General features: G+C 37.6%; 2 protein-coding genes across 7 annotated transcripts; one reads left to right on the forward strand and one right to left on the reverse strand.

The window, feature by feature from the left end:
• Positions 1 to 1,916: 1,916 nt before the first annotated feature.
• LOC139959914 (uncharacterized) lies at positions 1,917 to 21,924 on the reverse strand. 6 transcript variants are annotated; one of them, XM_071957844.1, is made up of 13 exons: positions 21,787 to 21,918; positions 18,986 to 19,112; positions 17,247 to 17,331; positions 16,548 to 16,659; positions 15,342 to 15,452; positions 12,300 to 12,421; positions 11,823 to 11,876; positions 11,012 to 11,087; positions 8,649 to 8,693; positions 7,777 to 7,976; positions 7,375 to 7,440; positions 6,281 to 6,365; positions 1,917 to 6,001 (listed from the first exon to the last, which is right to left on the reverse strand). In XM_071957844.1, the coding sequence occupies exons 4-13, from the start codon at positions 16,645 to 16,647 to the stop codon at positions 5,682 to 5,684; spliced, it is 1,179 nt and encodes a 392-aa protein (XP_071813945.1). In that variant the 5' UTR covers positions 16,648 to 16,659; positions 17,247 to 17,331; positions 18,986 to 19,112; positions 21,787 to 21,918; the 3' UTR covers positions 1,917 to 5,681. The 6 variants fall into 6 exon arrangements, with proteins under 6 accessions (XP_071813945.1, XP_071813943.1, XP_071813947.1 ...); XM_071957842.1 differs by having other exon boundaries at positions 18,986 to 19,233; positions 21,787 to 21,873; XM_071957846.1 differs by lacking the exon at positions 18,986 to 19,112 and having other exon boundaries at positions 21,787 to 21,924.
• A 522-nt stretch (positions 21,925 to 22,446) lies between these two features.
• LOC139959731 (craniofacial development protein 2-like) lies at positions 22,447 to 23,166 on the forward strand. The gene has a single exon (XM_071957552.1). The coding sequence runs from the start codon at positions 22,447 to 22,449 to the stop codon at positions 23,164 to 23,166; it is 720 nt and encodes a 239-aa protein (XP_071813653.1).
• The last annotated feature ends 1,597 nt before the right edge of the window (positions 23,167 to 24,763 follow it).

A 24,763-nucleotide genomic window follows, 5' to 3' on the forward strand; every position in this document is an offset into this window, starting at 1 on the left:
CTGAATTTTCGAAAATTTCTGACCAACATTCTGCATCACACTTCCCTCTACTCGTGCAATTTTGACCGGTCTGTTAGGGGTTGAATGAAGTTTTTCTATATTGGTTGTCCATAGATGAAATTTTGTACAACATTATGCAGGGTATGTTTTGAAGTGAGTATATTCACGAGAAATGTGAATTTTCAAATTCTGAACAAATATGGGGCTTAAAACCCTTTTTTTCCCACTGTATTTATTTACAATACCGTAACAGATAAAACAAAGGAATCAGCAAAAAGACTTACATAAGAATTAAGCTTACATAAAGAAATCATAGAAGTCGTTAAGGTTACACAAATTGTTGTTTTGCTTAGAAATGAAATAGTGCAGGTCAAGTTGAAAGCGAAACTTAAAATAAAATTCGTGCACATGTGGGATTTTGTTATCCAACCTACAAGTATAAATGTACTTTTTAGCATGCAAAATTAAAAAGTTCACAGGATTATCTATATCACCAAATTCACCAAAACAAATGTTGGTCAAATTAAAAGAATAATTAGTTTTAATGCAATTTGAATTCACTGCCTCCCAGAATCGCTCAACGTGACTACAATTATAAAACAAATGTATAAGCGTTTCATCGGCATTCTTGCAAAATGAACAAAGTGGAGAATTAACCATTTTCATTTATAAAGCAAGCTATTTATGCCTAAAATACGATGTAGAAAACGCAATTGTAAATATGATACTTTGGGGTCATTCACAGCCGTATAAGGCAGCCTAAAAATCTTATTCCAAACTATTTTCACTGGAAAATTCATAGCTTGCCACTTCATAATAGACGACGGGGGCGTGCAGAGACCGGTACTTAGCTTATTATAAACAATTTTGGTTATTTTATGTGTGCGCATGCACATATTAAAGTTATTTTCACTCATTGGGAGCAAAACAGAATCATGGTACCCCCTCCAATAACTAGGAATGGCGTGAATAATCCCAAAGTACGAAGTAAAAGGGAAATTTCTAATATATTTTTTCGCTTGAAACGTGTTATATGGAATTACCGAGCCATCATTTTTAATGAAATCTTTCACATAAATTGTTCTGTGATTTAATAGATTATACTGGAAAATTACTTTATTGTTAACCAATATATGACTGTTGTTTAAAATGATTTCATTACCATAATTACTGTCTGGATGATAAAAATTAAACTCAGCCCAAGCCTCACACACTTCTCTGCAAAAAATATTAGAAATACAAGAAACTGCCTCCTTATTGAAATTACATTTAAAAAGAAAAGCACCACCGAACTGTTTTAGGTATAAATCAAAAAATATTTTCCAGTTTCCTCTCTGAGGGGCTAAATACCGTTTTACCCAGCTACAGTTTAGACTTTTAATAAAAGATTCAATATCTGTCATAGCAAAGCCACCATTAACTTTCTTATTAATAAGGGTGCTCCGTTTAATCTTATAAGGTTTATTATTCCAAATAAAATTATACAAAATTTTATTAACCTCTTTAATGAAACTAAGAGGAGGATTTGGTAGAACACTAAAAAGAAAAACAAGTTGCGAAATGGCCAAACTCTTAATTATAGTTATTTTACCAGTTGGTGTTAAGTCACGTTTTGACCACATCCCAAGTAACTGTTTGAGCCTGGATAATTTGGGAAGATAATTCAACGAAAAGAAATCTTCATTCTTTGTAGTAAATGTGACACCAAGATATTTCACTGGACCAAGATTAACATTAAAACCATACTCATGAAAATACCAGGGAACCCTAGAAACCATAGCACCCAATGGATAAAGGAATGATTTGCTGAAATTAACTTTTAAACCCGAAGCGGCAGAGAAATTATTAAGAATGTTTACAACCTCTACAAGAGAAGCGCGTGAACCATCTAAAAATAAAACAGTATCATCGGCATATTGTGAAATTCTTATTTCAGAGTTATTAATAGATATACCCTTGATACGACAGCTTGTTTTAACCATGAATGTGAGAAATTCTGAACATAAGATAAAGAGGTAAGGACTGAGTGGACAACCCTGTCTTACACCTCGAGAAATACTGAAATACTGAGAGAGATGACCATTGTTAATAACACAAGATGTGACGTTCCCATAATAAGTTCTAACCCACCTAATAAAATTTGGACCAAAATTGAAGAATTTTAAACTTTGATAAAGAAACTCCCAGTCCAAACAATCAAAAGCCTTTTCAAAATCTAGAAACAGCAGACTACCTGAAATATTGTTGGAATTACAATGATCAATGAGGTCTAAAACTAGTGTAATGTTCTCACCGATGAAACGTCCTTTTAAGAATCCAGTTTGCTCATCACTAATAATGTAATTTAAAACACGCTTAATACGTGTTGCCAAGCATTTGGCTCCAATCTTGTAGTCAGTATTTAAAATTGCTATAGGCCTCCAATTTTTCAAATACTGTAAATCTTTTGAAGGCTTTGGAATCAAAGAGAATATTGCCCTGTCCTGTTCATCGGCTAAGTGTGTACAACTGAAAGCAAAATTAAGAGAATTAACTACAAAGTTACCTAAAATGTCCCAAAAATGTACATAAAATTCAACTGATAATCCATCAGAACCAGGGGTTTTATTCTTATGCATGGACCCAATAGCCTCTTTACATTCATTGATGGTAAAAAGACCCTCGCACAAATAACTCTGATCATCGGTAAGACTCTTGTGATTAGTACAAACATCAACAAAAAACGAGACAGGAGAAATATTAGGACACTTAGTATAAAGTTTACGATAAAAACTAACAGCTTCACTTAAAATATCCTGACAATTTGAAACAATATTACCATCTTCTTTGCGAAGCTGTGTTATGTTATTATTTACCTTGTTGTAACGTTCAAGATTAAGAAAATACTGTGAATTTTTCTCACCATATTCACACCATCTAGCCCTAGAGCGAATAACTATGCCCTGAAATTTATAATCATATAACATATCTAAATTGTTTCGCAGATCTGCTAAAGTGCTATTTAAACGTTCAGATGGGCAGATAGTGATTAAACTTTCCAACCTGGCAATCTCATTAACTAGATAGTATTCATATCTGTTACGCTCTTTCGCACGAATGGAATAATAACGCATACTAATAGAACGGATGTTCACCTTAACAGCTTCCCAGAGAAGGGGCTTAAAACCTTGAAAAGTGGGGCTGACGGGTATTGTGGGCCGCGACGTAGAATCACCTACAAAAGCAAAGACCCACAGGAGATGCGATCAGGTCGAACATGATGTGTGCCAGGTTGACAATCTTCAAAAAGGTTATGGATGGAAAAATAAAAACTATTAGGAAATACTTGGTTCTCAGGCAAAAAGTGTACATCTGGTTGGTCATTTCAAGCCCGAGAAGTGCCGTTTCCGGTGATCTGGGGGGTATCAAAATAAGAAATTTTCTTGTACGCTCCGCGCCAACCGATGGTGGCGCTCCGCTTAGATAGTAATTCGCGCCCCCCGGGTTTGAAAATCCTGGATACGCGCCTGATACTTATCATGGAAAGGTCCACAATGGAGGCATGGCGTCTCCTAGCCTTATCATTGGGAATATGTTCTTGCATTCTGTATTTGGAACACTGCCCTACTATTGTTTGTATTGCTTATTCTAAAGTTAGGTAAGTCAGTATTGTAACATGTTTTTATTTTCAACACATTGATTGCATCTGTACAGTTCTATACATTGAGTTCAACTACAATAACCATGAGCAGGGAAAACTTACCACTATCTTACTTGCATTTTTTTAATGTTAAAGTGACCATATTCATACTTTAACCAAACCATTTCTTCCATATTTGATAGTGTTTATCCAGAGTAGGTTACAGGATATTTTAAAGGTAGGCTATGTAGTATTGGCCCCTATTTAGCATGCTATAATTGCTAGAAGATTTCAAAAAGAACGTTCCTAGAGGTCTTTACTTTCCAAATTGTTCAAAGGCATTCTAATTGAAAGCATAAGATGCCTGAATGTCCCAGTGAGGTAAATTTCCTCGAAGGTGGTAATAAAACCAGTTTCAGAACTTTGACCAAAGGTAACCATATTTGAAGATCTGGTATATTTGGGGCCAATACAGCATACCTGGTCGAGAGTTGCCGTGGAAGCCTACATATGTTTGTAGTAATGCAGTAAAATGTAGTCAAGGCAGCTGGAGGAGTCCAGTTTACCCCTGTGCCGAAGGTCAGTCATCTTTTTGGGTTTTCTCTCCCTTACCCCTCCCTCGGATTGGTACTCCCAATGCCTCATTTTGACAAAGTGGTTATACACTCACACACCCCACACACACAAAGGCCTTATCTTAAAGCAGCATTTGTCTTTTGTCGCCGTTTTCCACTTTTTTGACAAGTCCATCGAGTTGATTACATATATCATGGAGGTAAAACAGAACCTCCATGGATATATCAATCACAAAACAACAAACTAAGATTTTAGCCAAGTTTTTCCCTGCCCAAAGCGTTAATTGGCGAGTAATTAAGGACATTTGCAGATAATGAGAAAAGTGTCCACCGGCAAATTCCACATTTTATATTAATCGCATACAGTTCCCCCAACCCACTAGTTTGAATCCAACCAATCAGAGATGCAGGTTTAGTTATGAGCCGTGGCTAAAAATAGATTCAAACGTCGAGTTGGTAACTTGGTATACAACCAGCGAGCTGGACTCTAACAGCTCCCTGGTACAACTGCCATAGACAATCTACACAAATCAAGCATGGTGTTGTATTACGTATTGGCCAATGACGTTCGTACCTTTAAAATATTCATATTATGGGCGAGGTTTATTTGGATCCCAACGGAAAATATCTTCGAGAAAAACAAAGTTGAAAGTTGTAAATTTTTCGACTTTTATGCCACCATTTGAAGTAAGATTTGAATAGATAAGCTAGTTATGTATGTCGTTATGGCATCGTGGAATCAGTGAGGTTGAGAAAAACAATACAAAAGAACGCAAAATACTGCTTTAACAAGGAGTCCCTGATCTTACCCATATCTAATCACCCCTTACTATACAGAAACAGAACCCATGGTATGAAGCCTCAACTAACTGAAAAGAGAAGAAATGTATACCAATGCACAGCCTGAAGTTCTCGGATGACCTTCCCATTCATTACCTAGCGCAAATCATTCTGTCAATATTGTTGTTTTCATTGCTCATTAAAACAATTGAATACATACCGCGCCCATCTATCTGGCTACCGTAAATTAGACCTACCAAACTGCTGGGGCCATTTATCACTATTTGTTTGGGGCACATAACGCACACTACGGTTACACAGTAGGCCTATAGGGTACGCAGAACTGAGATACAGATTGGAATTTCGGACACCTGAGAACTTTGCAGTAACAGTGCCCAGATCCATATCCTGTTTATAGGTAAGGATGAGAATGCCACAATAAAGGAATGAGTCTGTTGTCGCTAGAATAGAGGGCGGCATTGCTATTATTTTTAAATCGGGGAATACGGGAGGAATACGGGGAGACAAGATCAGCTGAAAGAATGCCTTTAAATCAAGCATAGAAACAGGAAATAACCGTTAAATAATGCATGATTAGTTTATACGTAATTACCTAATACTTTGTATATAATTATTATTATGTTTTCATTTACATTAGTGAAGATTTAATAAATTTTCAATATGATAAAGATTCCTTGCTTCTGACATCAGTCGTCACTGGTTGTATGGTTACCTATTGCTTTCTCTTGGTCCATTTGTTCAAGATGGAGATTTTCCAGACGATCGTTAGTCTCTCTTCTTCGGGTTCTGGTCCACAGGATACATACAGTACATATTATCACAACTACTACTGCTAGACCAACAAGCAGCACCACAGCAATTACGGTGGTAGGGAAGCTCGCAGTCGGTGAATGCGGAGGTAAGTTCGGAGGCTGACCGGGTGGCGGATCTTCAGGCCGTGCAGCAGCATTATTTCTATTCAATGAAACGGTTGATATCACGGCACCTTCTGGATCGACTGTTGTCTCTGAAAGTTAGGAGTATTAAAAGGTATAGTTTTAATTGCTATAATGATTGCCGAATGTGAAAGAACATGAATATCGAACCTTGGGAAATGGTAAGAGAATCTCCCAAAACGTGTGTAATTACAATCATTTGGAAAACAACTAAAGGGTGAATTGCTATGACTACCGAACATAAGGAAAATGAATATAAAAATAAATAGTACTTTCATGTAACAATATTATTACTAATTTTCAATAATAAATATGAATAACACAATATTCGCAATCTATGCTTATTGTACCTTCTTCAAAAATCATGGCCGCAAACGATTGTGTGAAAAGTCTTCCCGGCTCATCTCCATACGTACCCGAGAGGTATGGAACGATCTAAAATTAGAATATCAGTTGTGATAAGACAAAATCACAAGGACAAATATACAGTACACTACACGAGCTTCTCATTAACGTGTGATGATTAATTATTTTCATGTGCACTCTAGTATCAAGAACATTCCCAAAGATTGAAAGCAAAAATTCATATAGAGCTTTCATTTGCTATTTACGATGATCAATTTCTCGTTGCTTATTCTTTTCTTAATTTAACATGATGCCAATTTTAAGACATTAACACATACATAAACGTACTACTAACACTATTGCCAGTAAGTTTCGCTGTTTACATGTTCCGTACAATCGGAACCCTTGAAGTCAAAACCAACACTACAAACTCAAATAAATCCCCACAGACAACGAAACCACAACAAAAACCATCTTCATGTCCCTCTACTGCATCAGCATCAGCCAATCAACAATTCATTCTGCAAATGCTCGCGCATGTGCGCTAATACCCGGCTCCAAAAACAATCACCCCGATAATAGAGAGGAAGAGCCATCCCAGTATTAATTTGTATTATATATTATATTCATATGTGTTGCCCGTTGGCGTTCAGTGCTACTGCTTTTAGAGGAACCAAAAAGAACATCCAAGGGAAGTAATTTATTAGGCGACGGAGGAGTACGAGGGGGGGGGGGGGAGTGGGGAGGGAGGAGCAACCAACTTTGAGATTATCACCAGCTACTGGTGTTCATTCTGCCCATCCTTGATTAATTCGATCGTCATAGCGGAAATGGTTTTCCTTCCCCTCAGATAGGACGGCACCACTCTTTCTATTCTTTCCTGCAGATAACACAATGTACTGTTCGTTTTGTTAGTCTGTTACGTAATAAGCCTTCTATATATAACCATGTGTGGATGACTTTTGGACCAATTCTCTACACAGTTTCCTTCGTGTATAAGTCGACGAAACGTTTGATTGGACCGATATAACTAAATACATTCGGGACTGACATGTTGGTACTTTCAAGATACCGATAAACAATAATATCATAATCTAACCGTTAGTTTGTATTGGTTGCCTTCTTGAATGTCTGGGCTGGTGGCTATCCAATAGTAAGTTTCGTTCTGCGCAGAAAAAAGGACATTATATAAATGGCAACTTCGTATTCAATTTCGTTAAAATGTCATAATAGGTTATAAATCATGTTATACTTTCCCCATATCTTTATTTGTATTTATCTAGAAAAATCGATTTGCAAAAATGAATTGATGTAGCACATACAGACAATTCCTCTTGTGTATACAACCCAAGCAATGAAACATTCAGTCAAGTTTTACTTGTACTTGTCAACAGTTTTGTCGTACAAAATAGTTTATAATAAATATCTTTTGTGTGACTTGCGATATGGAACCAACTGCTGTTACGTGAGCACATGTTCAGTCTTCTATGCTAACACTTACATCGGATTCATGTTGAATGCTATCATTCAATAACAAATCTCCGTCAATCGTATGAAGTTGTACTTGATATTGCGATAGCGACCTCATTTGGTTGACTTGTATTGGCGGACTCCAGCTGAACATCATAACAACATTGTTTTCGGAGCTATATTCAACACGTTCAAGCAGAACATGTATTGGCATGCCACACCGCACAACGCCTGTGAAGAAAGTCATTACGGAGAACATATTAGTCTTGGAAATTCCAAGACGATTTTTGTCTAAAGCATTGAACTTTCCCAACATTTCAAGCATGTAATGAACCTTAGTATTGCAGTTGTATTGAACATACATACCGCAGTTATCAATGATACAATTGAAGTTTGTTTATAATAGTTCCGCGAAGTTTGGGGATTCACAAGATTAAATGCCGTTCTTGTATACTGAAGTATTTACGAAATGTATTGAGGAAATGTCGGGAACGTAATCATTTCTTTAGATCATTAATAAGGCCATTCCTAAAGATCTGATTCGAATAATTTATTTACACTTTCTTTCACCAGCGGAATAATTAGTGGCTTGTTTATAATATATTACAGTATATAAATTTAAATATTTGTCAATTTGATCTCAACTTAATTGAAAGAAGAAAGACAAGTTATACTTAGTATTAATGTCAATAAAGGATCTAAACATATGATTCCACATGCCATAGCAAAAAAAAAATATGTTTTATTAATTAAACTATGCTTAATTTCAAAATATAATGTAGTCATTATTTGAGAATTATCATCTCAAATTTAACAAATAGAATCTTAAGCCTTGGGCACTCGTACATATCCGTTCGTGAACCAGGGTGAGAATATAGATTAGGAACTGGTAGTTAAACTTACTCTGTGCCGCACAAAAAGTAGCATCTCTTGTTTCCATGTAACAGTCTAAAGTACCAAAGAAAATGAATTATAATGTTAATTTATGTTAGCATTTTTTTTCTGGCATAAGCAAATACATATGAGATGGTGACATTACGGGAATAAAATTTCCGAAATAAGAGGCAAAAACTGCTATCGGTCGAGGCAGCTGTATTTCCTTGATACTTTGATTTGAGTTTTGAGTTTTGAGATTTGAGTTTTGAGTTTTGAGATTTGAGTTTTGAGTTTTGAGAAATAACACTGAGACCATTATGCAATGCGAAACTCAAGACCCCCATTGAACATGTGAAACTCTTCAATACAAAGCAGCTAGGAAACAAACATATTTTAATGTCAATTTCTCGGATGCAACACAAAACTTGGGTGTCCCTTCTTCCATAGTTACCATGTTTACAGTGCTACACGTTTGTCCACTTTGGCCATATGACGTTGAATGACATCTAAGAGTATTCCGATGTTCATATGAAGTTACAAGAATATTTCTTGTATGAGTTATTAGGATTCATAAAATACTGGATTAACATTAACATTTAGGTCTTCACAAGGAGCCGATTTCATCATCAAATTAAGCCTTAAAAGAACATTGTAGACATTAAGCATATTTGAAACTGAATATCGTGAAAACCGAAATCGGTTTTAACATTTATCTTAATTTTCTTCTTTTAGTGTGACCTATCAGGACTAAAACTCTACCTCAAATCATCCTTTAAGTAAAAACTGTGTTTGCTAAAATTCTTTATTCCCAATCATTTTACAATATTATGTTTGTTTACATTTGGGAAATAAACTGAAAACTGTTCAAATAAATTCAAACCTAATTTTCGACAATATGATGTTAAGAAGAATGATTCGATGATATTTCTCCTCAAACGTACATATAAGTGTGCGATTTGAGGGGAAGGCCCATTGAGCGTAACATCATGGGTAAGTCAATCGCCTACGGCCCGACTGACCCCGACCAGACTCAATTCGACCTTCGTACCATGGTTTTTCGATTGTCGTTAAGACCCATATGAACTCGATTGGTCATGACCCGGTTTTTGATTGTCGTTAAGAGCCAATGGTCTTTTAACTGACCCCCACAAACCGAACGAATGATCAGTGCTCTAAAGTACTATTTGCTGTTTAACGATCGGAGCTCGTGCGGGTCACTTGAAAATGTATTACCTCGTGGTTACAGTGTTAAATAATAATAATAATAATAATAAATAATATGCAACTTATATAGCGCAATATGCAAAGGCTTCAAAGCGCTTTACAAAACATAATACATAAAAACAAAGTCGTAAAACATAAATACAAAACCAATACACCTAACAAAGATAAAATTACACAATGTAAAGTAGAGGAAATGTTAAAAACACAGTGTAAAACTACATCAAATATGTGAAAAACTACTAAAATAACTATATAACTATTTTACAATATACAGAATCAATTATAGCATAAAACACATAGCAAATATATATTGCACAAATATTGCAATGGAATTCAGTTATGTAAAATGGTGACACTAAAACAGCCATAAAATGAAAGATATATTTATGTGTCATAGAAATGCAGCCGGAAAAGGTGGGTTTTAAGTTAGGATTTGAAAATTCCCGAGGAAGGTGCATGGCGAATGTTGGCGGGAAGTTTGTTCCATAAGTGGGCGGCGGCGTAAGCGTAGGATCTTTTACCTTGAAGTTTGTTGAAGGGTTCGTTACGCTAAGTCGGTTATCAGATGACGATTTTAATACTCGCGATGGCTTATACAAGGCTAACAAATCTGATATAAATATAGGTGCCATGCCTTTCAAGGCCTTATAGGTGATCAGAAGGATCTTATAGACTGTTCTTTTGTGTATCGACAATCAATGGAGGGATTCGAGGATCGGAGTTATGTGTTCACGTCGCGATACGCGGAGGACAAGTCGGGCTGCGATGTTCTGCACTCTTTGAACCTTCTTCAACTCACGTTCTGGTATACCGAGCAAAAGGGAGTTACTCGAATCTAATTTCGATGTAACGAAGGCATGGACCAACCTGGCAGTGGATGTTTGCGTCAAGTACTAGCGTATCTGCCAATCACAGCGCTCTTACACACATTGTTGACATGGGCCGCCATACTCAGCGAGGGATCCATGATGACACCAAGACACCAAGTGTTTAGTATTCCAGAATGAGGCCGGCGCGACTTAAAACTGACAACATCTTGACAGTGCTATTCTTAAGCACACGCACGATGCCGAATATTCACGATTTTGACCCAGAACGACGGTCGAGTTGAGTCGGAACGTGGTCAGTTTGGCATTGTGCGGCAAATGTAAGAAACACTTACTTACCAGGGGTTTCAAACTCCTTTTGCGACGCCGAAGAGACAGGAAGAGGCGATCCTTCAGACGTTACACCGTAAACCAACTTGTTAAAAAAACAGGACTGAACATTATTATTTTACCTTTCCATAGTGTAAATGTGAAAAAATAGACTACTGATTGAGCCATCACGTGACACAGTTTGTTTCTTAAATTGTTGGTATTTTCATCTGTGCAGCTTAAAACAAACAAAACTGAAGACAAATGCGAGCCAAACAATCTATAAAAATGATTAGTCTATCAAACTTTGGTGCCGAATGCTTTCACTTTATATATAGGCTGATCATCAAATAGGGTATACCTACTTAGTCGTTGAAGAAGAATGGTTTTTAATCATGATTACTTATGGTATGCTATATAATGGTAAATAATTTTCATTTGTTTTAGTGAAAATAAGATGATTAAGTACCGTACAATACGACTGGGGAGGGTGAGGGGGGAGGGCCGATATATAAACTAGGAGTAACCACGGGAAATGGCCTTAAATTCTGCCCACAATTACAAGAGTATCTTTAATTGCACAATGCGGTAATAAGGATTTATCAATTTATTTGCTTTGTAAACACCTTAGCTGAAATGGTCAGTTTGCCTTCACAGATCATTGAAAGGCATAGAATAATGTTCCATTTCATGCATTGGTTGATTTAAACAGTGAAGTGGGAGAAGCAAAAATCTGAATCATAAGACAAAACAGGTGCAAAGCATTCCATACATTGTTTCTAAGAGCAAGTACAACGTTTGTTTCATACAGTGTGATGCTTCTCTCCATTAGGATTCTTACCTGAAACATAGCATTGTGAGTGAAAGGTGCTTCTCGTGAAATAGTCGCATATTGCTGCATAGTTTGAAAAGAACCATGATAAAGAGGGGGAAAACAGAGAATGTGAAACAATGGCATAAGCTGTGGCTAGAATGTAGTCGATTCCTCGTTTTAAAATAACTAAATAGCTGAATATAGGTTTGAGATTAACGTTTTATCAAACAACAATGAGATGATTGTAATCAAGTCTATACCCGGAAGTTAGGCATAAATAACAGTCAGCCATTAGCTGGCTTCAACATCCCGTAAGGATACACGATATGCATCTGATTGTAAATATTGGCGTTATAACAACCAGTAAATGCATCTCAATATAATATGATGATGATCCCCCTAAAAATTCTGGTAGATTGATAGCTAAGAAGTACCATGTTTGTAAAGATAATGGCTGCAGGCTATTGTAAGTACAGTAATACGTTTAACGGCAACCTAACTCACCGACAGTTTGTCCTTTGCGCTCGCACTCGCTGCTTGCAGAGCTTCTCTACAACTTTGGAAAACCCATGGAGTAAGACTCGTACGAGTTGTCTCAAGTTGGAGATCGGTAAGGTATACCACATCTATGCACAGGATATAAAAGGCTGATGTTAGAAAACATCAATGGTAGGGACACGGTACCGTGTCAAAAACCCTTCAAGGGACAGGCACGTTATAGGTGAATCACATTGATATTTACTTTTTTTCTACAATTATTCAAGATGATAGTGACCGGTGAAAGCATCTATACGGTAGCTCCTAGTTTATCAAACATAGTCTGGAGGGGTTACTAATTCTCAGTTAAAATACTTTTTAAATAGGTGGCTTTTTTTTCAAATCTTTGACATATCTGGAATAAAAAAATAAAATTTATGTTTTAAATTATCACGAATTAGAATAAATATACCAGGCATTCGTGTATATGAGTTATTGAAAATAATCTATAATAATGCACTTCTGATTTTATCATTAAATGGATTCTCCTTCATCTCTGAAAGTCTCTAACTTAACCCTTCAAAAGAATGACCCAAAACGCCAACTTTGTTTCACATTAGTGGAAAAACTAGAACAATATCCTACTAAATGTTCTAAAACGGCCGCAGCAAACTTCTATTTCAGAAACAATAAATAAAATTGTTGTTTTCCAATTGACAACGTTTACTAGTTTCAATATTCATATTCATCTAAGCCATTTTCCGTCTGGAAGGAAGGGCTAGGAATTAAAATCGCATCTGTAGTATTTGCGCGTAACAAGTGGAAATCACTTCTAAAGAGGCAATGCGTCCTCAAGACAATCTACATATGTATCACTTGTTGGGAGTGTGAATAATTCACCTCGTTAACCAAGCCATAACCGCCTCTCCGCGTTCATTAAACAGACATCACGTTTTATATTTATTTGACATCGGAAACAAGGGGAAAAAAGACATGTGCTCGAACCCTCAGTATAATCTGAGTGATTTTCTTTAGCAAAATCGCAGACTCTCTGTAAAAGTGGTCCTTACGCACAAGCATAACCATTTTGTAATATATTGCTGTTGCCATAGTTGGGAAATATTTTATAAAGCAAGCATTGTTAACAGTTATTTTATGCATTACTAAGTAACTGATGAGAATTGATGCAAACGTTCTATCGTCAAAGGTTAAAATATACATTTGCGATAACATTGATCTCATTGACGATGGGCAAATTAAGATCAATTTCGTCATCAAACTCAATAAAAGCATATCAATCAACGATATTTCTTAAATAAGGGGTTAATCAACGGTCTAGCGTGCGTTACTCACAGGATTAATGCACGATCGGGGGATAATGCAAGCGATGCACGAGGGCGGAGCCCGAGTGCATCCAGCGATAGCATTAACACCCGGAGTGCATTAATCATGTGAGTAACGCACGCTAGACCGTTGATTAACCCCGTTCATTCATACACTACCATTTGTGTGGGGGAAAAAATCATAAAACAAAACATTTTTGGTTACATATAACCAAAGATTTATTAAAGTGATGCCCCGTAATTTTACCGTGCGTTACTCACAGGATTAACCACGGTCAGCTGACCTGAATGGACCAATAGGATTTAGGAATCTTTACTAAGTATGAATGAACGCAAGTTAATTGTGTTTCCTCAGAGATTTGGGCAAATATCATATCTCATGAACATTCTTTTGTTTTTCACTTTTTTCCCCAGAATTTACCTCGTTGCCAAAAAAAGCACATTTCTTAGATGGTATGCTATTACAAATGCATGCACTTACACGATATGTTAAGTCAACCAACTTCCTCATAAGGAATAAGGTATAAAGAATAAGGTATAAATCTTCCTTTTGTATGTATCCACTTGAGGTGATGAATGATAAAAAGCCCTTAATGAATCATCAATTATATCGTCATGATTTATTACCTTCCATACTATTTAAGTACACAGTACGATGGACGAGGTTCCTAGAATACATTACGTGCATGCTGTAGTAGAGGTTCCTAGAATACATTACGTGCATGCTGTGGTAGAGGTTCCTAGAATACATTACGTGCATGCTGTAGTAGAGGTTCCTAGAATACATTACGTGCATGCTGTTGTAGAGGTTCATAGAATACATTACGTGCATGCTGTAGTAGAGGTTCCTAGAATACATTACGTGCATGCTGTGGTAGAGGTTCCTAGAATACATTACGTGCATGCTGTTGTAGAGGTTCCTAGAATACATTACGTGCATGCTGTTGTAGAGGTTCATAGAATACATTACGTGCATGCTGTTGTAGAGGTTCCTAGAATACATTACGTGCATGCTGTTGTAGAGGTTCATAGAATACATTACGTGCATGCTGTTGTAGAGGTTCCTAGAATACATTACGTGCATGCTGTTGTAGAGGTTCCTAGAATACATTACGTGCATGCTGTAGTAGAGGTGCCCATGAAGGTTATGTTTCATTTTACTCTCTGTATTTCCTCGTTTGCGGGATGAGAGACTTATGTGCAATCTTTTACACTGACAGTAGCAATTATAAGAATTTCAAAGCCAAAAAAAAGGGTAAAATATGAAAAAAGAAATCAAGATGTATGAAAATTGTGGTTGGGAAGTTACATAACAAACTGAAACATAAAGTTATGTGGATACTGTCGTAAGGGCTCATATGTACATACTGTGTTGGAGGCTCCATGTTATGTACATACTATGGCGGAGGTTTCCATGATACTTATGAGCATACTGTGTTGGATGCTCCATGTCTATTGGAGGCTCCATGTTACGTACATACTATGGCGGAGGTTTCCATGATACTTATGAGCATACTGTGTTGGATGCTCCATGTCTATTGGAGGCTCCATGTTACGTACATACTATGTCGGAAGTCCCCATGATATTTGCATACTGTATTGGAGGCTCCATGCTACGTACATACTATAGCGTTGGCTGCAAGGATAGTTACGTACTGCATACTTATGTGAAAGTTCCCATGATACTAACGTGCACACATGTGATGGAGGTACCCATGTTACTTACATTCATACTGTGACGGAGGTTCCCAGGATATATTGTACAAAAGTATCCAGTTTCCGTCAGCTTCTTTCAGTGTCGTATAGCTCAATTGAATCGAGTTTGGTGGTATGGGATCTTTCAATAAAAAACGGACATTTTTAAAACGCGTTAAAGTTATTAAAATTTTGTCTGAGAAAAAAATTCTTACATATACGTTCCGCGTTATAAGAAAATACAATGTGCAATAATACGTCACCACGGAAGGGACTGGCTGGCCAGTGAATATATACAATGTCTCAGAGAACCACATGGTCATTAATTGGTATTATTTCATATGTTTGTTTTTTTGTCATTTAGTACCGGTATTCATTTTGTATTATGTTACCGCTATAGCAATCTATGGAGCAACCAAGAACCGTTGATGTTGACTACCAGACGAAGTCTAGGCGTAAAGCTTGGCAACTATACCACAATAAACAGCAATCGAACATCATATGTTATCGACTAAATTGTAGTATCAGAACAATCACAGTATCAAGAACAACTATGGCTAACCAAGCACCAAACCATCAAACTCAGTTGTAGAACGATCATTAAAATCGATCGTATACTTAGAGTTCAGGAAATGGCCCACCCATTCAGCTCATAGGCCCCCCCCCACCCCTAGTAGGTCCCTCTTTGACATGTAAAACAAATCACGATAGCACAAACCTAACATTGAATTTGCACCTAAATTTCCCATCTGGCCTCACCTCAGCATGTATAGGCTAAGGCTAACATCAGAATGCCCTAGCGTGCTTTGATATCTTTACTTCAGTGTAAAGCAATGACCAAAGCAAAGCTTTTTATCTAATTTCCCTTGATCTCGAACTAAAGAATGTTTAGATGCAACTTACAAGCCTGGGCAGTGTCATTTCCGGCAATATGGGAGCATTTTGTGGCAAAATTTCTCTTGCTACACTACGCGTCAACCGGTGTTGGTTGTCCGCTTAGATTGAGTCATCATGGCCCCTTTAAAGAAATGACCCACCCAAAATACAACATGCAACAACAATGCAACACGCAATATTTCAACATGCAACAATGCAATATATCAACAATTCAATGTAATTATTTCTTGATGTTTCTCAACTTGCATCTTGGGGATTCCACCAAGGCTACGGCCCTAACCTTTGATTAACAATTCAGAGACAGTTTCATAGAAAGCAAATCTTAGAACTTACTACATACCTGCATCTGTGCATTGTTGGTATTCTATTCCAGGTAGAAACGCATCGCCAGATTTGCATACAATCATCGCGATGTACATTATCATCAAGGAAGTCTTCATATTGGCTTTAGTCTCATATTGACAACAACAAAAAATGAACGAAAGGATTTACGAAAGAGATGGGTGTGGAAAATATGATCTGTGATCCGTGGGTGATATGTGTTAAGGATTCTTAAAAGAAAATAGAATAATAGTGTCGGAGGAGCCACATTTCATTTCATTTCATTTATTTATTTGTTTATCACAATTCAATAAAATGTGAATATAAATATAAAGTAACAATAATACAAAGAGTTGTGAAAGGAAGTGCTCTAAAAAAAAAATTATGGCTTAACGGGTAGAGCAAGGGTCCATGTTAGTTGTTTTTTTTTATAGAGTGGAAGTGAGCTTATAGATTTCAAATTATCTGATAGGGAATTCCAAACAGTTATCGAACGGTTTCGTACATTTAATAGGGCATTGTTTGTTTTGCAGGGTTAACAACGTATGCTGTGAGTTTTGTCTAGTTCTGCAGTTGTGCACCTGATAATTATGTTCAAAGAAACTGTTGAATGAAGATGGTACATTCCTTTGTGTTAATTCTGTAAAAGCAAAAGTAGCAAGATTTTTCGGAATTAGATCTGATAATTAAAATAATTTTCAGTGAAGAAATTACTTACTGGTGTTCTCACGCTGAGGTGCGTTCCCAATATGGCGAATAGCTCGCTAATGTAAGACTTTAGTTAAGTCCGATCAGAAGAATAGCTGCCCGACCAAATGGTGGAACAATATGAAAGATGCGGAAGAATTAATGTGTTGTAAAAAGTTCTATTACGCGGTAAATAGTTCTTAATTTTTGAAATATTACCAACAGCTCTGGCTACAGTTATGGAAATTGAATGAATATGGTTTCGCCAAGTATGATTTGAATCAATTGTGATTCCCAGAAATTTAGCATTGTCGACTTTGTTGATGTTGATATTATTCAAGATCTCTAAATCCCACTTTTGCTACACATACCAAATACAACAAACTTTGTTTTATTAATATTTATAGATAATTTATTGGCTTTGAACCATTCATTGAAATGGTTTAATTCGTTATTAATTTTATCCTGAACAAGTTTAGCATCTTCCACGGTGAAGAAAATATATTCATCAGCAAAGAAGAGTACTGATGTATCCTGGTATATGTGATTTATGTCATTGACTTATAAAATGAAGATTAATGGTCCGAAAATGGAAACCTTGTGGTACTCCACAATTTATCTGTAGGGGGGGGGGGGGGGCAGAGCTATTATTATTAAATGAGGTGAACTGATGTCTATTTGAAATGTAACTATTGAACCAGGAATGTGCTGTACCTCTGATACCATAATAAGAGAGCTTTGTTAGGAGAATCAATTGTGTCAAACGCCTAAGGTCAAGGAAGATTCCAACTGAGGTTTTTATTTATTTATCTAAAGCATGAGAGATTTACAGCATCAATGAGACCTAGCTCGGTTGAGTGACCAGGACGAAACCATATTGTCTGTTATATAGGATGTTATTTTCTTCCAAGAAGTTGTGAATACGATTAAGCATAAGGCGCTCAAGGATTTCAGAGAAGCTTGGTGAAACGGAAATTGGACGATAATTTTCCAAAATGTCTTTTATCACTTTTATATTTTATAGATGGGAATCACTTTTGCAGTTAATCGCTTGTCTGGGAAAACACCTGTACAAAAAGATATGTTAAATATATGACAAAGATGGTCATTCCACATATGTAACATATTTTCTATCATGACAATACACCAATGCTTTCAAAATTTAAACTGCTTCTTAAAAGACCAATTGTTCTTCCGCTTGCTCTGAGGGACGTCATTGTTGTCAACCTTCCGCTATAGGATGCACACAGTGTGCTAGCTTATGTCACACGCGGAAGCGATAGGAAGTGTGAATCCCCTCTTGGAACTCACTAATGCTTTGAACTCACCGTACTTATATTGAATCAAGTGATAAGCACCCTGAACGCAACAACGCATAGGCATATTCAGTTACAAACTACCTATACTAACTGTGCCAGCCCACTATAGAAGTCGACGCACTTAAATTTAGACTTTGTCATTGTTACGTACACGATCATGAAATACATATCTCCACAGAGCATCAAGACACATATAGGTTTATGAACTTATGGGAGACACATTGACTACCTTATATGGGATGACAAACTACTTATATAATTTCCTACTTGTTTAGCACTGGCCAAGAAGCTGCTAATATATAGTACTTGACAAAATATTTTTGTAACAGACTGTGCTAATGAAAACATTGTTACTTCAGACAGCAAGTGACTGACGCCTAAACATAAACAAATTTTACTTGTAATTGGCCTATACCTAGGTTATAGGTCTATAAAGAGCTTGCAATCTTACCCTTAAATCAGCAAATTTTGTAACTTGTATTTGGCCCACTGTTCCGAAGCTTATTTATTCCATAGGAAGTTCCATTATGCTTTATTTTCCTGAAAAACCTCCGAAATTTGTTTCCATGATCCTTAATCTTTGTGCGATGTTTGAGTTTGAGTATATTTGCACACAATAAAAGAGGAGTAGTACAAAATCAAGATCAAACAAGGTGGTGGAGGAGGACTGAAAAAGCACTAGCTTGTACGAGCAGTCCCCTTTAAACAGTTAAACAGTACAGATAAACACGATACAACAATTAAGGAAAAGAGCAAAGAAAAAAACAAAGGTATTTAACAACTTAAAAGCAATAATGATTTACAAAACACAAAGATAATTAACGACTTACAAGCAATAATGATTTAGAAGGTGATCCTTAACCTTGTTTTAATGGAAAATATACTTATTGTGGCTTTTATATTGTTATCTAGTATTTTCCAAAGTTTAACGCCACTGTTTATAAAAAATCGATGGGCAATATTATCACAAGAAAGAATTGTGCAAAAATCGTGAGATGACCTTGTGTTTATAAGAATGGAATTTATTGTTATAATTTTAACAACTATCAAACTTAAGCGGTATGAGCCGCTTCATATATATACTTGAACATGAAAACAGTCATCTGTAAATTTTAGATATTAAAAATATTACGAATCCTTTGAGTGAAGAAAAGGGATTTTGGTTGGTGAACGATAATGAGAGTTAGTCAAATTACGAACGGCTCTTTTTTGTAAAATATTTAAGTGATTCAAGTAAGAAGAGTGTTTCCCCATATAACATTACAATAGGATAGTTGCGAATGAATAAGTGAATCATACAAGGATTTAATGATATTAGATGGGACGATATAGCTGATTTTATACAAAATACCAATTACTCTTGAAATTTTAGAACAAAGAACTTCGATTTTTTTCCTTTATTAACTAGGACAATTTTATTACAATCAATGAATAGCTGAAAAACCATGAAACTGGTTTAACAAAAAAAAATATTGAATAATTATTTGTTGGTTTGTACCATAATGAAACCATTTTTAGCTCAGTGTTTACTATACGTGTCCCGGATATGAGGTCTTTATGTTTATAACGGATACTAATGTCGTCTGCAAATAAGATAAAGGAGAGTACAGATGAGCAGTTACACAAATTATTTATGTAAACAAGAAATAGCAGAGGTCCAAGACTGGAGCTTTGCGGTACACCACAATTGATATTTTGAAAACTGTTATTTTGACTGTTTTTTTTTATCTAAAAAATATCTATTAAACCAATTAAACGCAAGTCCCCGAGTGCCATAATGGTTCAGTTTACTAAGAAACATTATGTGATCCACATTGGCAAATGCTTTGGATAGATCTAAAAAAAATACCAATACTAATTTCTTTGTCATTAAAACCATCTGTGATATACTTCACAATGTTGCTCACTGCCGTGAAGGTGGAAATGTATTTGCGAAAGCCAAACTGGTAAGAGAAGAGTATACTATTCTTATTCAGAAAACGTATCAACCTGGCATACATGATACGTTCTAGGAGCTTTGAGATAGCTGATAAGATGGATATAGGACGGTAGTTGGAGAGGACAGAAGTATCTCCAATCTTAAAGACTGGGGTAACTCTAGCTTCTTTCATTCTAATGGGTAATATACCGGAAGATAAAGAAAGATTGCATATAAATGTAAGTGGTATTACTAAATTTGGGCAGGCAGCTTGAAGTATTTTAATAGAGATACCGTCCGGCTCTGATGAGGAACCTTTTTTAGTTGGCTTAATATACTGGGTATTTCGTAGCAATTAGTTGGAGAAACATACATTGAATCAGGAACAGGATTACTCAGGAAACCGGAGAAAGATGCATCTACAAGGGGAATTCGATGAGCTAACTTGTCAGAAGTTAGGTATAGACAGTGGCATCTCTTTGCTGCTTATATGGCCCTTCCACATCTGTGTCACCATCGAGTGTACAAAGCCTTACAAGACGCAAATATTTATTCAGCCCCTCGTTAACCTGTTGGGTCCCTGCCTCTAATTGTTGCTACCCCCCCCCCCCCCACACACACACACACAGCTCATAGTACATGACCGATTGCCCTGGTGTGATGTCGGTGGAGTAAGTGCTGGTTGGTTTCCAATTAGATCGTACCAATATATTAACTTTCCATAGGCTAACAGAACCTTCTTCTTGAAACTCTTAAATATGGTACATTACAACGGCGTGAAATCGTTTGCCCCTTTTCAAATGTCGTTGAAGCTAATAACCATTACCAACAACAAACAATGTTTAATCACACTAATGTAAATAGAGTACTAATTAAATGATTATTAAACATTACTTTTAAGACTGATAACACGTTTCCCTAATGGCGATCAGTATACGAGTATCCAAATACAAATGCTACTAATTATAATAATGCGTTTTATGTTATTGGAAGGATTTTGGTGTTGACGATTAGAAATATCTACCAAGGCCGGTATAATTAATCATATCGATGTAATAAACTGCACCAAAATATAAACATGAATTCATCAAAATCTGGTAAGAATAAAGGTTTGGACACATAATATGCCTATGCCCCTGTCGCTATCAACTGGAGTATATAACCATATTATTAACAAAGTATAAATATATTCAGTTTAAAAGTACTTTTACTCGTCATCATAAGTGACATAAGTGTCTCAGATGACTGACTTACACTATGTTTATATAATACTCAGAATTGAACAGATTAAAAGGGAAAAATAAGATAAAACACTTGACAACTTATGGTCTTACCTTTTTATACGTCAGTGAAGATATGTTACTCTGACATGCACTACGATGCTATACTATAGCTATATAGTTAGTGTTGCTAACTGTTAGTCTCTGTACTTCTTAGATTAGCAAGAAAAGACCACAGTTATGGTCGGAAATAGTTAGCTTTACAATTTCCCCTGGCAGACTCAGCTCTACGTTTGTTTCCGATCAAGCTTTATCACAGTACGAATTTTCTGTTGAAAACGTCATTGTATGTTAAGTATATTGAAGCAATGACCTTAACTTCCCCCAGTCAGTAAGGTACAGTTTGCCTGCTCCTTTGGGTGCATGGAGCTTAGAGTGCTTGCGCTTGACAAGCGGACTGTATACAGTGTACCTAACACCATAAGAAACATTACAAAGAAGTTTCCAGCACTTCGACTAGCAAGCTGGAATGTCAGAACAATGATGCCAGGTTTTTCTGACGAACTACTGCAGATTTTCGACAACCGCAAGACAGCAGTTATTGATGCTGAGGTCTCCAGACTGACTGTGGACATCGCAGAACTCCAAGAGACCAGACTCGCTGATGATGGAGTATTACAAGAGAAAGAGTACACCTTCTTCTGGAAGGGAAAGAAGCAAGACGAGAGGCGTTAGTACGGGGTTGGTTTCGCTGTCAAAAGAACTCTCCTACCGATGATAGAACCACCAACAGCTGGCTCTGAGAGACTGCTTAAACTCCGCGTCAACACCACAACTGGTCCAGTCAACCTTGTGTCTGCTTATGCCCCCACCCTCGCCTCCAACCCACATGCAAAAGACCAGTTGGACAAACTCATTGGACAAATATCGCAGAATGAAGACCTCTTCCTCCTGGGAGATTTCAACGCTAGAGTTGGCACCAACCACCAAGTATGGCCAACATGCCTTGGTCACCATGGCATTGGGAAGCTAAACGAGATTAGTCAGCGACTGCTGGAGCTATGCTGTGCCAAGCGGCTTTGTATTACAAAAACTTATTTCAAGCACAAAGATAAACACAGAGTCTCGTGGATGCATCCCAGATCGAAGAAATGGCATCAACTCGACCTAGTAGTTGCCCGAAGAAATCGCATCCAAGATGTAAACTCCACTCGGAGCTATCATAGTGCTGACTGTGACACTGATCACTCCCTCGTCATCAGCAAGGTTATTCTAAAGCCAAAGAGGCTGCACCATTCAAAGCCGAAAGGTCTCTCGAAGATCAACATCGCCCACACCGGAGATGCAGAGAGAACACAAGAATTCATCTCTCTGGTCAGTGACATCCGCCCTGCCGATCCGGAGGAATCTGCGGAATCCAGGTGGCACCATCTCAGCTCTACCATCCATAAGTCTGCAATCCAAGCATATGGGATAAAAAAGAAGGAATACTGACTGGTATGATGCCAATCTGTCTGTTATGGAAGCGGCAACTACAGCCAAACGACAGGCTCTCATCAAATGGAAGCAGAACTCCAGTACTCGAACTTGAGCTCTCTGAGGAAGGCAAGATGTGAAAGCCAAGCATTCGCTAGAAAATGTGCAAACGACTATTGGCTTCAGCTATGCTCATCCATTGAACAAGCATCTGCCACGGGTAACATCAGAGTTATGTATGAGGGCATTAAGAAAGCCACTGGCCCAGCTGCGAAGAAAACAGCCCCGCTGAAAGCTAAATCAGGTCAAGTCATTACAGACCGCAGAAAACAGATGGAAAGATGGGTGGAGCACTACTCTGAGCTCTACTCTACAGAGAACACCGTTTCAGAGGAAGCCATCAACAACATTCCAGCTCTACCAACCCTGGACGACTCGACAAAGAGCCCACCACATCAGAACTTGAAAAAGCCATCAATGGCTTGGCGAGTGGTAAAGCCCCAGGAAATAATGCCATCCCTCCCGAGATCATCAAGAAAGGGAAACCAGCGCTCTTGCCCCATCTTTACAAACTCCTCTGTCTCTGCTGGAAGGAAGGTGAGGGACCGCAAGACATGAGAGATGCCAGGATCGTAACTCTTTTCAAGAAAAAAGGTGACCGGAGCGATTGTAACAACTATCGCGGAATCTCCCTCCTAAGCATTGTTGGCAAGCTGTTCGCCAGAGTTGCACTGAACCGACTGCAGACATTATCGGATCGTTTTCTACCCAGAATCACAGTGTGGCTTCCGTTCCGGCAGATCCATCACCGACATGATCTTTTCCGTGAGACAGTTACAGTTGCAGGGAGCAACGTCAACCATTGTACCTAGCATTTGTTGACCTAACCAGGGCCTTTCTCGTCAGCCGCAGCGGAATCTTCAAATTGTTACAAAGGATCGGCTGTCCACCAATACTCCTCAGCATCATAATGTCATTCCACAACAACATGAAGGGCACTGTGAGCTTCGATGGCGATACATCCACACCCTTCAAGATCTTCAGCGGTGTCAAGCAGGGTTGTGTGCTCGCTCCGACACTCTTCTGCATCTTTCCTCCCTCCTGCTGACCTACGCATTCCAGTCCTCCTCTGGTGATGTTTACATCCGCACCCGGTATGATGGCAAGCTGTATAATTTGGCCCGATTGCGTGCAAAGACCAAAATAACCCGTGTCTCGATAAGGGAAATGCTGTTCGCCGATGACGCAGCCCTTGTCAGTCACACCAATGATGGCCTTCAGCGACTCATGGATCAATTCGCCTATGCTTGCAAAGAATTTGCATTGACCATCAGTATCAAGAAAACAGAGGTCATGACACAGGATGCGCCCATCCCTCCCACCATATCAGTCAACGATTCCAGGCTTGAAACAGTTGACAACTTCAGATACCTGGGCTCTATAATATCGAGTAATGTGAGTCTGGACGCTGAGATTAATGCTCGCATTGGTAATGCAGCTGCAGTGATGTCCAAGCTTCAGAATAGAGTGTGGGAAAACAAAAAATTGACACTAAACACCAAGATGAAAGTCTACCAGGCTTGTGTCCTCAGCACCCTCCTCTACGGTAGCGAAA

Source organism: Apostichopus japonicus, chromosome 19 (genome assembly GCF_037975245.1).
Source record: "Apostichopus japonicus isolate 1M-3 chromosome 19, ASM3797524v1, whole genome shotgun sequence".
Lineage (NCBI taxonomy): Eukaryota > Metazoa > Echinodermata > Holothuroidea > Aspidochirotida > Stichopodidae > Apostichopus > Apostichopus japonicus.